Source organism: Manis pentadactyla, chromosome 16 (assembly GCF_030020395.1).
Source record: "Manis pentadactyla isolate mManPen7 chromosome 16, mManPen7.hap1, whole genome shotgun sequence".
Classification (NCBI taxonomy): domain Eukaryota; kingdom Metazoa; phylum Chordata; class Mammalia; order Pholidota; family Manidae; genus Manis; species Manis pentadactyla.
This window is the reverse complement of record NC_080034.1, coordinates 19,588,676-19,605,777: the sequence shown is the minus strand read 5'-3', so window position 1 is coordinate 19,605,777 and position 17,102 is coordinate 19,588,676. Positions and strand designations below refer to the sequence as shown.

The following is a 17,102-nucleotide window of genomic DNA, read 5'->3' as shown; positions in this document are numbered from 1 at the left end:
GCAATGGAGTATATGTATAAAAAAGGGTTGTGGTGTGAGGCTGTAGTTATATCAACATGCATAGATAAGTATGATGATAAAGATGATGTAGATATACACACGCACTCCATACAGAAATATATATTACATTTATCTGTAATTATATATATAATAAAAATTCCTATATATATGAATAGGAAAATATGTGTGTGTGTATATATACATATCCTTATTTTATATATATATAATATGCATGTACATATATATATTTACAATAATGAGATGGAAAAGGAAAAAGAAGATCTTCTGGATCATTCAGAAGTTCTCAAGTTATCTCATGGAAAAGCAACATGTTTTAAAAAGTGACAGACTTCAAGATGTGTTATGAATATTTGTTTTTCAAAAATGCAAATGAGGTTCCTGGTTTGAATATAACAAATATAAAGTCGGCAGTGAATTACATTTTATCATCCTGATGTCATCCAAAGCAAAAAGGAGGAAAAACAGAAGCACAAACTCTTCTCAAGCACAAGCACACCACCAGGTGACCCCTGCAGGACAGGAAGCCCAGTGGAGAGAATGAGGAAATGTGCTCTGGGGAGGAAAGGGAGCACGGGTTCAGTGACTGCAGCATGCAGAGCCAGCGGACACACCTCTTGAATGTGTGTGATACACCTTAATAAGCAAACCCCAGATCCCTTGTCTTTGCACGGGGCATATGTTTGCAACTGAAGATCCCCTGACCTGGTTTTGTTCCGAGAAGCAGAAGAGCTGAGACTATACACTGAGTCACACAGCAAATCATATTTGTGGGAGGCTCTTTGTTTTTGTAGCTGTCTGGACACAGACAAGTTATGTAAAGTACTGTACGGCTGACAGTCTTCACTATTTGAGTAATAATAAACTCGAAACTAACTGTTGCCCCAAAGCCTGTATAACTGGAGCACAAAGACAGTCCCATGTAGTGGTTCCTTCTGTATATGAACCTCTTGCAAAAACATCTGGTCTGGGAAAGATTCATTTACTTGGAGATAAGAAAAAAAAATTTTTTTTTAAGGGGGAAGGAAAGCTTCCTGGTTTGGACAGCAAACGAAATCAACCTGATATTGTAAAACAAAGTGACTGTGAACACTTGAAAAAAACAAAGTATTCTAGGCACTACAAACAAAAAGAAAGGAGTAGTTACAACCTTTACAATGGGTAGGTGGAATTCAGTCCAAAATTTTCTTAAGCAAGACAAATAAGACCTTATATGTTAAAGGACAAACTGTGCAGGGAAAATTCAATTTTTAAGAGTATCTAACCATCAGAGAGTATAATATCAACACTAATAAGACAAAAGTAAGAGACAGGATGTGATGTGAAAATGTATTAGTGGTAAAATACTTAAACTCATTTTTCAGCTCATGATAGATTATGTGGAAAAATAGGTAAAGATAAATCATCTAAAGTAAATTGAACTTATATATATGTAGTTAGATTTTGAAACCTTCAAAATAAAATAAAACAAAAACTATTCTTTTTAATATCTATAGAATTCTCACAAAAACCAACCATATATTAGGCCAAAAAGATAAATTCACTAACTGCCAAGATAAATAATACACACAAATGTCTCTGATCTCAAAATTTTATAAATTATTAACAAATTTAAAATACATAAAAAGTGCCTGTCATCTGTATATTGAAAAATTTGCTTTTAAATAAAGCTTTGATTAAATTGGAAGTTCAAAATATCTCTAACTAGAAAAAGAAGGTAATGAAAATTATTGTCTATTAGAACTTATTAGAACTCTATTAGGTACATTAAAATAGTCCTTGGAATAAAATTTATAACTCTAAATACACTTAGTGAGTAAATAAGAAAAAAAAAATCAAATATCCAATTTGGAAAATTTAAGAACAATAAAATATACTGTGAAGAAGAAAAGCAAGAGAAATGAATTTGTAAGAGTTGACAAAAGATAACTGGAGAGCAGAAAAGCTGTAGAAGTCATAACTATAAAATATGTTTTTGAAAATTACATATAAAACAGTAACAGTGTAGTAACACTATTGCAGGGTAACAATACTTTCAAAATTCTTAAGGAAATTATTTTGCAACTTAAGATTCTACATCCAAAAAATGAAATATAAGGGCAGAACAATGTTTTCAACATGCGAAGCATCAAAAATTTGCTGTCAATACTCCATTTTCCCCAGGAAGCTCCTTTAGGGCCTAGTAAATATGAGAGGAAACCAAGAAAAAGACATGGGATACTGGAAACAGGAGACTGAACACAGAGATAGACAAAGAATATTCCCAGGATGGTGGTAAAGAGAATCACAGGATAATTTGTACAAAGTGTGGAAGACAGCTAGCACAGACCAGAAAAGGGATCCCCAGTGACACACGTGTTGAGGTGCCACCACTGCGAATCCTTTCACCTTTGCACTGTATTGTCAACCAGACCGTGCTCATGTTGGCCAAGCTTCTCAGCTCTCTCCTGTCCAAGTGATGATAAAATTCTGCTTGTGGCTTCCTGCACAGCTGCCTAGAGTCGCTGACACCATCTGACTCTGTGTTCAGGTTTGATCCTCTCCTGAGAGACCGGGTTGGCCTCAGCGAGCTCAGAAACATAGAGCAGCACAACTTCTGCAAATATTTTTCCTTCTGATTAGGTAGCCCTTAACTCTGCCAGATTTCCTCACGTTGGGAATCCTGCGCTTCCCAGGGATCAATACAGTCTCGCTTCCTGCGATCCTCACAGTGGGTTCTTGAGCCCTCCGCGGAGAGCTGAAGCCAGAATATGAACCAAAGGCTCTCTTCATCTCTCCTTTACTTACGTGTGTTTAACTGTCAATAACAATGCTGCCTTTTCCTAACACAGCTGGTCTTGTGCTTGCTACTCAGTTTGAATAGGAATCATGTTTCACACGAAGAAATGTAATTAATTGATAAACTAATGAAATACTTGGTTGAGAAATAAAACAAAATTAGAATGTATTTCAACCAAAAACCATCTTTAGTGAGCAAATACTACAAGCAGTCCATTAAAGTTGCATATTAATATGACTATTATTTAATAATGTTAGAGGTATTAACCGATGGAATTAGACAAAAGAAAGGAATGAACATTATAAAAACTGGCAAAGAGGAAGTAAATTTATCACTATGTTAGGTGATTGTATATTTTAGGTGATATATTTAGAGCTTCCAAGAGATTCAACTGAATGACACTTACAATCAGTGAGATAATCAGTGTCATGGTAGGAAATCCAAAGCTTTCATGTACTGCCAGAATATTCCAAAACTGTTGTCAAGTAAAAAAATAACAAATGAATATGATTTAGAATATTATATATAAGATGCTCTTTTTTATAATGGTGAATGTTGTGTTGTGGATGTGTGAAATTATTTGTATTTACTTGATGTATAAAATAAACACTTGTAGCTCAAACAATAAACTAATACTAATGCATTTAATCATTCTTTGAAGGTACAGAGGGATAAAACTCATTTCTTCAAACTGAAAAAACCCTACAATTATAATTTTCTAACCTCCTTAAAATTTGCCAGATTTTTTAAAGTAGCTTTTGACTTTATTGCATTAAAAAGAAAATACTAATAGAGAAAACACACAGTATAAATTTTAGGAAACCAGTGGCTTAAAAATACATTGTTTTGACAAGATGAATTAAGCTTACATGAAAAAAATATTAATTTCACAGTTTAAAAGTTGAATTTACCTATTAGATGGATGCAATTTTGAGCAATGCATATTATTTTATACTAAATTTCTATTTCACACCAAGTCAAAGATATTCATTACTTATGGAGAAGGGCAATAATAGAATATATTATTGAACTCAGAAAATATCATATTCCTTTGAAAATTTAATCATGGATACATTAAGCCTCTATAATATTAGGCATTGTGCTCAATTCTGAGGTCTCAAAGGTGAATAAAGCAGAGTTCATTCTATAAGGTTCATGTCCTAAGGGGTTTTACCGCAGGATATATCACTGTCGGTGTATTTCTTTGCATGAAAAATTTCAAAAATATGAGAGGTGCTTATGATATCTGCAAACAAGTAGCCCTGTGCATTCATAGGTATATGTACATGTAGGCCTGTTTGGCAACGTTTTGTAGGCTGAAGAGTCCCACTCTTTTGGTTTCCTTGTTCCATTGACGTAATTCGTGGCCTCATCTAGTATTTCCTCAAAGGCTTGCACATATCATCCCCTTTCCAGATCAAGACCCTCTCTAGGGAAGGCCTCTTTCCCTCCTCTTTACAGATGAACTCATCTGTTTGCTCCATCTCCAGTTTCCCTCTGGAGTAATACACTGCCTAGGGTGGGACACCTCATTCACTCTTTCCAGAATCACCCCTCCTGGATCCTTAGCTGGACGCAGCCCAGCTCCCCAGCTTACTGCACCAGGAACTACACCCATGCTTTCGCCCTGCTGCTCATATGTTGATATGCCCTTCCCTTCCTTCCCCATTTCTTCCAGACCAAACAAGCTCCCTTAAATTAATTTCCACTGTGACCTCTCTCTTCAGTGAAGACTTTTCCTATCCCATCGTATTCCCTTTGGGAGGCTCTGTCTCCTTCCTTAAACGTTTCTCCCTTCGATTTGTTAAAAAATAACAAAGTTGGCACCCTTCAAGGGACACTGAGGGCACTTGTTTTTGTCCTGCAGAGGAGGCTGGAGGTGGGAGACAGGAATTATTGAAAGAGACCAACAATACACGATGAAATCGGGTGTCTTGTGAGAGACCTGAGCCTGAGGAGAGGTTTTCTTCCGATGAGCAAGAGATTCTGACACATCTATAATACTTAGACTTACTTCCAAGGGAGCTTGACTTTTGTCCACTAACTTGCTCTTTATACCTTTCTTCTTCCCAGGAAGTGACAGTTCCTCACAAGCCTGTTTCTCTCCACCCTTTATATCAGACTAGACTCTATCCTCCTGCTAAGTCCCCACTGCATCCACAGACCCTCTCCCATGCTGACTGTCTAACCCCAGGACCTTTCAGTCACGTGAGCTCCCTCTCACTGAGTGACGAGCAGGAGAACTCCCATACCCTGTTCAGTCACAACGCGTTTAACAAGGTGAGCATTCCCTGCTGAACTGCGAAGCGTTCTGTGCTCCGAACCTTCTTTATGCTCAGTTAAAAGTGAAATCTAGAGGGAGCATGTATTAAGAATATTAAAATATTTAGTATTTAAGTATATTAAGAATATTAAATAGTTGTGTTAGAGCAAATGACCTTACAAAAAGATAATGATTAACCTTGAGAATTAATTTACATTTATTGTTGCTGTCAAAGTCATTTCCTGATTTGCATTCTTCATTGTTTTTTGTTCTAACCCTGAGGTGGAAATTGCAAGGAATTTTCTCAAACTTTATTAGATGCCATTATTAATTTATCTTCTAGTGTTAGTTCAATGTTTTTAAAAAGCTTCTTTGAATTACAGTGCCTTAATGAGGAGGAACTCATTACAGTCAATGGGCAAAGGAATACTTAGAATTTCTGAATTATCTGTAAAATAATATTAACATTTTATTTTAAAATGTGTCTATCTGCATCATAATGTGTAGTAATGGGATGTGTAAAATATCCTGAGGTGTTCAGTATCTAAATATATATATATATATATACACACAAACATAATTTTTAAGTGAAAATATATTTATAGTTGGCTTTGGAATGCAGCCATAAATGTTCTGTTAGAAGGAAGAAGTCAATACTACATGAGGCTTATGCCCTTTGCTCTTCTGGGCATTATCATAAGTACATCCTGGTTAGTACAGACTCTCAGACTGAAAATTTCCTAAAAGAATTGACTAGTTAAACTCAATCTGCAATTAAATCTTCCCATAAAATTCGAAGTCTTCTTGAAGTCATTTATTTTTCAAATTATCTCTGTCTAACGAGATGCAATTGGAAGTCAATAAATCAAGTCATTCAGTCAAATCAATTGGCTATCAATCAAGGCCACATAATATTCCTTGAACCCTGAAATGTTTGTTTGAAAAAAACACTCATAAATTCAGTCTGAAGACCAGTATCATCTAAAAAGTGAACAGTATTATATGAAAACAATTGCTTTTTTTATTTAAAAGATTCTATCATGACTGATCAACCCTGAATTAAATTGTAAAATATCCACTTTATGCAAACCAGATGTTTTTGGGCAAAGTTCAGGATGACATTTTTGTGACCTTTGTTTCTTATTCTTGGTCTAGAAAAAAAGAAGTTTTGAAAGTATATTTTTAAATGATTTAAAATTCTCCCCAATGTAAAGTCTGTCAATATCTATGAAATCCATTTAGCTATCAAATAGAATTGAAAATTCTGATAATAACATAACCCTGTTCTTATAAGTCACCTATGATAGGGTTATAATTGTATTTTACAGATATCAGTTGCATTAAATAGCTCATTCTGTTGATGTTTTGGTGGTTTTCTGAACCATTCAGCAAGGATAGAATCAGTATGTCATCCATATTTTAACCTGTGTTTGGTCAGGATGTAAAGAAAAACATGAAAGTTATTTGAAGTTTGTCAACTATTTTCAGTCTGTACAGTCTTCACAATAGATTTTTGTTTTTCAGAGTCTGGGATTTACTGATAATTAAGAAATATTCACATCTGAAATAATAATAATAAATAATATACTTAGTATTTCTTAATGGAAAATTCAATTGCTTAATCTTTTACTTCAATTACTCCTATTGAAATATATGGATTACCCAATTTGATATCTATGTTTACAAAGTTATTTTGTAAATATTAGGCCAATAGCATATTTAGTTATCAAGACTTGACTTTTTTACTTGACATAGTTTCTTGCCTGGAATTGTAAAACATAATCCAGTACCTAAACTAACTTCTTCCCAATATGCAATGTCATTCTCAGGCCTGATTTTATAGCTTCACCTGTTAGGATCATCTCCAAGACTACATCTTTCTACACTTCCCCCTGGAGAGTCACACTGAACTTGACTTAACTATCTTTGATGGTCTGTCATCAAATGGGGTTATAGCAGGTGTTTAAAAGGTTTTATTCTCCCACTAAATCTATTATGTACTCCTCTTTTCTAAATCCTCGGTAGGCCCAATATTTCCTAAATCCTACCCTAATCCCTACCCTCTTCTCTTACTTCCAAGGTAGAGTTCTGCCATATGATGTCATGTCATGTATATGGTGGTGCTCAGGTACTTTGCTCCTCATCTTGAAACAAACCAGTATACCTTCCTTTTGCCCTAGTCTCATGAAGGGAGTCATTACTCTTAATTTGCTTTTTTAATCCTTGAAAGTAATAAAGCCCAGTGGATAAGAGCATAATTTTCTAGGCAGTCTGTCTTAGTTCATTTTTGACTTCACTCCTTCCAGATGGTGATATTGGGTAGAAAAAGTCTCTGCACACCTCCCATTGCTCATCTGTAAAATGAGCATGATAATAGTTGCCACCTATGAGATTAAGATGTACTAATATGTTCTAGGTACTACTAAGTAACGTAACAAGAACCATTTAAGAGTGTCAACTCTTATTATTAACAAACCTTCCTGGAGTGTCATTCCCATTGTTCTCCTAAATTTTCATTTGATCTTTTTCCACTGGGCTCCTCCTCTTTGAACCCCCCAAACAAAAACCTTCCTTGGTGATTTTGCAAACCTAGTAATTTCCAAACTTGCTTTCTCTCAAGTGATCAAAGGCATTATTTCCATTCTCCTTCTATAAACTCAGTCTTTAACCCATTCTTAGATGCATTCTGTTTTCATTCAACCACTCTCTTGAAATTGCTCTCTCAAGGGTAAACTGCTTGTCAGCAAACACGGTGGAACTTCCTCAGTCCTCTGTTTTATCCCTTGTAGCGATTGACATGGCTGATCATTCATCTTGAATCTTTCTCTTGACTCTGTTCTTGGGATAATATGTGCATTTCAACTCTCCACTGCTCCTTCTTTGTTACCTTTGTGTACACTTCCTCCTCTACCTCTTCTCTCTAATTGCTTCACTCAGATATTCACCCACTCACAGGCTTCAGTGATTATCTTTGTACTGATAATTCACAAATCCACATTTCAGATTCTCCTCTCCTCTGAGATCCAGCTTTATGTGGATGGTCATTCACCAAGTTGAATGGATTCTTCTCTTGTTATGCTGTCCAATTCTACTTTACTTAAACCAATCTACTTATTTTCTGCCAGGCATGCCTTGGGAATTTCTTACTGTTCAGCTTGCTCACACATTTTCCCCATATCAAATACCTGTCTGATTTTCACCTTACTTATGCAAACTCTTCTCATATTCTCATACTTTTTCACCTAATCAGGTTATCCCCCACCCACCTCTCTGAAGTTTCCTCAGGCATCCACATTCAGCGTGACATTTTTCTTTCAATTTCTGTGACTGCCTGTGCCAGGGTATCTATCTCATACATCTTACAGGTTATATTGCATTTATTTGTGGTGATTGGCTTTGGGTCCATCTAGGGCATGACATGCTTAATATATTTTTCACATGACAGGAATATAGCAATAAATAAATGTTAATGATGAACAAATTCTAAAATTTCCCAACTTATTTACTAGTTTGAATATTTAGGATTCTTTCTATTTTAAACAGAAATGAAATCTGAGCCAATTTATCAATTCATCTGTATATTCAGTAAAATTTCAGTTTACTAAAGATCTCCATTTTGTATGAGATACATCAAATTTCTGGTGAGCTTATGGGGTACCTCAGCATCAGAGCAAAGGTGGGGTAGAGGTGGGGAGGCAAGAGATAGCTGCTCTCCCTTTGCTATATGTGGACTCTGGCATCCACAGGGGTGTCCTTAGCCCTGGCTGCACCCTCCTTCTTCACCTGCCCAGCATGCCCTCATTGGCTCTAGCTTAGCTGCCTCTTAGCCCCCATAGCAGGACATGCATGGGTATATGTTATTCCCTACATTCTGGGAGCAGGTAAATTCTGTGAGGCTATCTCAGAACTATCAGCTTAGATACTCAACAGATCTTGCTCTACTTTTCTCTTCCTGCCCCCTTTGCAGTAGGGAACTCCAAAGAAGTCCGTTATTTGTGTATTTATTTGCCTACTAACTGAAATTTCTGCAAAACCCCCAAATCAATATTTCCTGTACTTTTGGGATCATTTGTGGACATGTGAAGAACAGTGAAAACTTTATTGGCCTGTGCACGTGTTCCCAGCCTAGGGAACAAGGGGACACTCTGCTTTTGGGTTTCAGCTCTTGTGCTGAAAGCAACTGTTCTGTTAATGGTCTACCTACTACCACATGTTTTGAATTTTGTTGGTGATTTGACTCCGTCAGCACAGTGCTGAGGTGTTGTCTACTGTTCTAAGGACAAGAAGGCTGGGATGTGCCTCAGAGAAAATAGGCACGTCAGGTAAACTTCCTTTAGGCAGGAGAGATAGTGCTGTTGACTGTGAGTTCAATGTTAATGAATCAATAATATATATTAAATAAGGTGCTTTTAAACAGAAACACACATGTATGATTGGTTAATGGAAGTAAAATAAAAAACTCACAGGAACTTAATCCTGCATTTCATCTTGGAGCAGTGGTTGAGATTTGCTGATTCCGTGTTTGCAGTGACTTTATAATAAGTAACTACTGCAAATAACAAGAACCCACTGTGTCTTTGGGTTTCCCTGAGAAGAGGTATCATATACGAGTAGTAGTTAATTTGGGAGGTGTCTCCAGGAAACACCAGTTAAGGGAGTGGGGAACAGAACCAGGAGGAGAAAACATCTAAGAAAAACGCCTAAAGCGTTAGGGTGGGGGTTAAAAAAAAAAAGGTGCATAATGAAGCAGATTACCACTATTGGCAACTGGAGCTTGAGTTTCCTGGGGAATTCTGGGAGCCAGTACAGAATGAACAACTCAAGAGTTATGCAATCAGCGGTGGGGTGGGTGGAGAATCCTGCTAGTCATTATTTGAAGACTGTACCTAGAAGAAGGGAGTATTAATCCCCAGAAAGAGCCCTCAGGAACAGAGAAATAGGGACACTCATTTTTAAGTTCAGAGGCTGGTGCTAAAAATGTCAAGGCCTAAGATGACATAGACAGGTCAGTGAATTATATTATATTTATTCACAGATCTTATTATCTAAATTTGAAGTTCAGGATCCTGTCAATCAAAACTTTTGTTATCAAAACACAAGAGAATTTTCTTCATTGTAGATATATTATGCATTGAGTTTGTTGACCTTAAAAATAAAACTGCCAGTTATTTTACTAGCAAAAATGGGTTTATTTGGGAATAGCAGAGAATTGCAGCGCAGGATGATCAAGCTGTGGCGAAACCATGGACAAGGGCAGAGAACAAAGGAGAGGAACGCTCTTTTATGGAGCAAAGGGGGGCATTGGGAAGGCTCTTAGAAGCACAAAGTAGGTTCCTCTCTTCCAGCTGGGTCTGCAATTAAGGAGGCATGGTAGGCCTGGGAGGGTCTTCTGCTGGTCCCTGGACTCCATTTTAGTGAGGTTTCCCTTTATTAATTTTCACAGGCTACATATAGCCATTGAAACAATAAAAGGAACACAGGAATTATGGGTCAGGGTGTATAAGCTTATTACTATCTTAAAAGTGTGTTTCATTCAGAGTTATTTTGCCGATTTTTCCTCCATTTTTCAATGCATTTAAAACTTATCAAAACTAATAATGTACCACATACAACAGGTCTGTTTATGTCTAGGTCAAAGCCTAGGCGAGTCCGCCTTCTCCTGCTGAGAATTCAGTTCGTTTAGAAAGAGGAGTCCTTCCTGCGCTGCTAGCACATTGCCGCGGGGCTCTCAGGGACTTCCTGGGCCCTCAGGGGAGAAAACTAATGTGCAATAATGTGCATAAGCAGAAAGTGTATTGCTCTCCATGACTTTATTCTTTTCTCTATCCTCCGCCTCATTTCTTATCTCCTACTCTTCTAATCTCTGAGGCACAGCTGCCTCTGAAGTCACCCCCAAATTCCAGTTCTTCTGGCCTGCTTTCACATTCCAACTTAAGTTTGTATGCGCTCAGCTTTATGCACTTTTTCCTCTTTTCTTATCCCAACGACATTTTCTACATTTTGTTGAACACAACCACAGCCATGTGTTATCTCCTACTGTTGTCTCCCCTGAGTCTTTACTTTGCCAAGTCACACCAGTAACGAACAAGAAAACACACGGCCACCCTCTGAAGAGAGCTGCCTGGGGTGAGAGCTAAGCCTTCACCGTCAGAGTGGCTTTTCTGATCTGCTGGCAGGAGAAAGGCTGGGAGTTCCTACTCAGGAAGACTTTATTTGCAGCGAAAGCTTGAGAGGTTTTACAAATAAGAATAGGATCTTTATAGACAGAAAGACAGCTTTGAAACCCCAGGAGAAAAACTCCCAGCCATTCTCAGGATATGTTCTCTTTCAGTTTTCAAAAGTTATATTATTTGCGGGCTTAGTTTGTGACTGTGCAGCCATTTTATTTCACTTTCAGTTTTCTAAAAATGCATGATCCTTGTGCCTTGTTTGTGGCCATTTACCATTCTATTTCTCCTCTGATTCTCTCTCACGGAGGAGCTAAGTATGGCTGGTTTCTTTCCATAATGTCTCATTGGTTCCACTGCTATTAAATTCTGTTGTATCTTTTCTATACAAGGACTGCTTCCTGCCTGTTCTCTTTCAATTTGAGTATTTCAGTGCTCCTCTCTGGAGGAGTCTCTTGAAAAATTCCTTCCACTATAGCTTTCACTTCAGAGAAGAGAATTAGTTGTTCATATCCCGCCTCTATTCTTCCTGCCCAGAACCTCTCCTAGCCCTGACTACTTCCAATTGCAGACCCGCAGGCTGCTGCCATCATTGCTAGAAGTCAGGCCAAAACCTTAAGGTCTCCCATCAAAGAGAAAAACATATTCCTATGTAGGATAATCTTCTATCCTGACATGTCCTGGGTATATATTTTTTTAAGTATACCTATATATGTTTTTCTATTTTTTTCAAGTAATTTTATTTTTAAAAATTGGTTTTTTTTTGGAAAAAAATGTGTTTTATAGGACTACCAATATAACAAACCATTTGGCAATAAATAAATATAAAAAATTACAGTTGACCCTTGAGTAATGCAGGGGCTAGGCATGTCAAACCCTCTCCCCCATAGTTGAACATCTGGTATAACTTTTGACTCCCCCAAAACTTAACTACTAATAACCTACTGTGGACTGGTCGATTAACACCTGTTTGGTACATTATATATTATATTCTGAAAATAAAGTAAGCTAGAGAAAAGAAAATGTTTCAAATTTTTAGAGGTCTCCAAAAATTTTTCCAGTATAGTTACTGAAAAGAAATCATATGTAAGCAGATCTGCACAGTTCAAACCCATGTTGTTCAAGAGTCAAGTGTATAGGATTTCAATTATTTTTAGGTCTGATTTCATCAGAAGCATTGGGTTTGTTTGGAGGCATACCTGTACTTATTCTACCCATAGTGAATTGCAACTAAAAGTTCATAGGTAGATTCTATTTCTTTCTTTCTTTCTTTCTTTTTTTAATGTTTAAAAAATTTTTATTTTGTTATCATTAATCTACAATTACATGAAAAACATTACATTTACTAGGCTCCCCCCATCACCAAGTACCCCCCCACACCCCATTACAGTCACTGTCCATAAGCGTAGTAAGATGCTGTAAAATCACTACTTGTCTACTCTGTGTTGCACAGCCCTCCCTGTGCACCCCCCACATTATACATGCTAATCATAATGCCCCCTTTCTCCCCCCTCCTTTTCCCTCCCTTCCCACCCATCCTCCCCAGTCCCTTTCCCTTTGGTAACTGTTAGTCCATTCTTGGGTTCTGTGATTCTGCTGCTGTTCTGTTCCTTCAGTTTTTCTTTATTCTTATACTCCACAGATGAGTGAAATCATTTGGTACTTGTCTTTCTCTGCCTGGCCTATTTCACTGAGCATAATACCTTCTAGCTCCATCCATGTTGTTTCAAATGGTAGGATTTGTTTTCTTCTAATGGCTGAATAATATTCCATTGTGTATATGTATCACATCTTCTTTATACATTCATCTACTGATGGACATTTAGGTTGCTTCCATTTCTTGGCTATTGTAAATAGTGCTGTGATAAAATAGGGGTACATCTGTCTTTTTCAAACTGGGCTGCTGCATTCTTAGGGTAAATTCCTAGGAGTGGAATTCCTGGGTCAAATGGTATGTCTATTTTCAGCTTTTTGAGGAACCTCCATACTGCTTTCCACAATGGTTGAACTAATTTACATTCCCACCAGCAGTGTAGGAGGGTTCCCCTTTCTCCACAACCTTGCCAAAATGTGTTGTTATTTGTCTTTTGGATGGTAGCCATCCTTACTGGTGGGAGGGGATATCTCATTGTGGTTTTAATTTGCATTTCTCTGATGACTAGTGATGTGGAGCATCTTTTCATGTGTCTGTTGGCCATCTGAATTTCTTCTTTGGAGAACTGTCTGTTCAGCTCCTCTGCCCATTTTTTAATTGGATTATTTGCTTTTTGTTTGTTGAGGTGCATGAACTCTTTATACGTTTTGGATGTCAACCCTTTATTGGATCTGTCATTTATGAATATATTCTCCCATACTGTAGGGTACCTTTTTGTTCTATTGATGGTGTCCTTTGCTGTACAGAAGTTTTCAGCTTAATATAGTCCCATTTGTTCATTTTTGCTTTTGTTGCCCTTGCCCGGGGAAATATGTTCATGAAGAAGTCCCTCATGTTTATGTCCAAGAGATTTTTGCCTATGTTTTTTTCTAAGAGTTTTATGGTTTCATGACTTACATTGAGGTCTTTGATCCATTTCAAATTTTCTTTTGTGTATGGGGTTAGACAATGATCCAGTTTCATTCTCTTACATGTAACTGTCCAGTTTTGACAGCACATCTGTTGAAGAGACTGTCATTTCCCTATTGTATGTCCATGGCTCCTTTATCGTATATTAATTGACCATATATGTTTGGGTTAATGGCTGGACTCTCTATTCTGTTCCACTGGTCTGTGGCTCTGTTCTTGTGCCAGTACCAAATTGTCTTGATTACTGTGACTTTGTAGTAGAGCTTGAAGTTGGGGAGCAAGATCCCACCCCGCTTTATTCTTCCTTCTCAGGTTTGCTTTGGCTATTTGGGGTCTTTGGTATTTCCATATGAATTTTGAAACTATTTGTTCCAGTTCATTGAAGAATGTTGTTGGTAATTTGATAGGAATTGCATCAAATCTGTATATTGCTTTGGGCAGGATTGCCATTTTGACGATATTAATTCTTCCTAGCCAAGAGCATGGGATGAGTTTCCATATGCTAGTGTCCTCTTTAATTTCTCTTAAGAGTGTCTTGTAGTTTTTAGGGTATAGGTCTTTCACTTCCTTGGTTAGGCTTATTCCTAGGTATTTTATTTTTTTTTGATGCAATTGTGAATGGAATTGTTTTCCTGATTTCTCTTTCTATTAGTTCATTGTTACTGTATAGGAAAGCCATAGATTTCTGTGTGTTAATTTTGTATCCTGCAACTTTGCTGTATTCCGTTATCAGTTCTAGTAGTTTTGGAGTGGAGTCTTCAGAGTTTTTTATGTACAGTATCATGTCATCTGCAAATAGTGACAGCTTAACTTCTTCTTTACCAGTTTGGATTGGTTGTATTTCTTTGTTTTGTCTGATTGCCGTGGCTAGGACCTCCAGTACTATGTTGAATAACAGTGGGGAGAGTGGGCATCCCTGTTTGGTTCCCAATCTCAGAGGAGAGGCTTTCAGCTATTCGTTGTTCAGTATGATGTTAGCTGTGGGTTTATCATATATGGACTTTATTATGTTGAGGTACTTGCCCTCTATACCCATTTTGTTGAGAGTTTTTATCATGAATGCATTTTGTTGAATGCTTTTTCAGCATCTATGGAGATGATCATGTGGTTTTTGTGTTTCTTTTTGTTGATGTGGTGGATGATGTTGATGGATTTTCGAATGTTGTACCATCCTTGCATCCCTGGGATGAATCCCACTTGGTCATGGTGTATGATCCTCTTGATGTATTTTTGAGTTCGGTTTGCTAACATTTTGTTGAGTATTTTTGCATCTACATTCATCAGGGATATTGGTCTGTAGTTTTCTTTTTTGGTGGGGTCATTGCCTGGTTTTGGTATTAGGGTGATGTTGGCTTCATAGACTGAGTTTGGGAGTATTCCCTCCTCTTCTATTTTTTGGAAAACTTTAAGGAGAATGGGTATTATGTCTTCTCTGTATGTCTGATAAAATTCTGAGGTAAATCCATCTGGCCTGGGGGTTATGCTCCTGGGTAGTTCTTTGATTACTGCTTCAATTTCTTTGCTGGTAGTTGGTTTGTTTAGATTTTGTGTTTCTTCCTTGGTCAGTCTTGGAAGGTTGTATTTTTCTAAGAAGTTGTCCATTTCTTCTAGATTTTACAGCTTGTTAGCATATAGGTTTTCATAGTATTCTCTAATAATTCTTTGTATTTCTTTGGGGTCCGTCGTGATTTTTCCTTTCTCGTTTCTGATTCTGTTGATGTGTGTTGATTCTCTTTTTCTCTTAATAACTCTGGCTAGAAGCTTATCTATTTTGTTTATTTTCTCCAAGAACCAGCTCTTGGTTTCATTGATTTTTTCTATTGTTTTATTCTTCTCAATTTTATTTATTTCTTCTCTGATCTTTATTATGTCCCTCTGTCTGCTGACCTTAGGCCTCATTTGTTCTTCTTTTTCCAATTTCGATGATTGTGACATTAGACTATTCATTTGGGATTGTTCTTCCTTCTTCAAGTGTGCCTGTATTGCTATATACTTTCCTCTTAAGACTGCTTTCGCTGTGTCCCAGAGAAGTTGGGGCTTTGTGTTGTTGTTGTCATTTGTTTCCATATATTGCTGGATCTCCATTTTGATTTGGTCATTGATCCATTGATTATTTAGGAGCGTGTTGTTAAGCCTCCATGTGTTTGTGAGCCTTTTTGCTTTCTTTGTACAGTTTATTTCTAGTTTTATGCCTTTGTGGTCTGAAAAGTTGGTTGGTAGGATTTCAGTCTTTTGGAATTTACTGAGGCTCTTTTTGTGGCCTAGTATGTGGTCTATTCTGGAGAATGTTCCATGTGCACTTGAGAAGAATGTGTATCCTGTTGCTTTTGGATGTAGAGTTCTGTAGATGTCTATTAGGTCCGTCTGTTCTAGTGTGTTGTTCAGTGCTTCCGTGTCCTTACTTATTTTCTGTCTGGTGGATCTATCCTTTGCAGTAAGTGGTGTGTTGAAGTCTCCTAAAATGAATGCATTACATTCTATTTCCTCCTTTAGTTCTGTTAGTATTTGTTTCACATATGCTGGTGCTCCTGTGTTGGGTGTGTATATATTTATAATGGTTATATCCTCTTGTTGGACTGAGCCCTTTATCATTATGTAATGTCCTTCTTTATCTCTTGTTACTTTGTTTGTTTTGAAGTCTATTTTGTCTGATACTAGTACTGTGACACCTGCTTTTTTCTCTCTGTTGTTTGCATGAAATATCTTTCTCCATCCCTTGACTTTAAGTCTGTGCATGTCTTTGTGTTTGAGGTGAGTCTCTTGTAAGCAGCATATAGATGGGTCTTGCTTTTTTATCCATTCTATTACTCTGTGTCTTTTGATTGGTGCATTCAGTCCATTTACATTTAGGGTGATTATTGAAAGATATGTACTTATTGCCATTGCAGGCTTTAAATTCGTGGTTACCAAAGGTTCAAGGTTAGCTTTTTTAGTATCTTACTGCCTAACTTAACTTGCTTATTGAGCTATTATAAACACTGTCTGGTGATTCTTTATTTCTCTCCCTTCTTATTCCTCCTCCTCCATTCTTTATATGTTGGGTGTTTTATTCTGTGCTCTTTTTATGTTTCCTTTAACTGCTTTTGTGGGTAGTTGATTTTATTTTTTGCCTTTAGTTAGTATTTGGTTGGTCTGCTACTTTGCTGTGATTTTATTTTCTCTGGTGACATCTGTTTAGCCTTGGGAGTGCTCCCATCTAGAGCAGTCCCTCTAAAATACCCTGTAGAGGTGGTTTGTGGGAGGCAAATTCCCTCAACTTTTGCTTGTCTGGGAACTGTTTAATCCCTCCTTCATATTTAAATGATAATCATG

The 17,102-nt window shown here is 37.1% G+C and overlaps 1 protein-coding gene across 20 annotated transcripts in view; it reads left to right on the top strand.

The window, feature by feature from the left end:
• MLIP (muscular LMNA interacting protein) overlaps positions 1 to 17,102 on the top strand; it is a 256,856-nt gene that overhangs the window by 208,491 nt on the left and 31,263 nt on the right. For 16 of the 20 annotated variants that reach the window (XM_036916355.2, XM_036916348.2, XM_036916354.2 and 13 more), the window contains one exon: positions 4,871 to 5,077. The exons of 3 other annotated variants lie outside the window; for them this stretch is intronic. In XM_036916355.2, the coding sequence (XP_036772250.2) occupies positions 4,871 to 5,077 (207 nt within the window). The remainder of the gene's footprint in view (positions 1 to 4,870; positions 5,078 to 17,102) is intronic. One more of the 20 variants, XM_036916339.2, reaches the window with a different exon arrangement.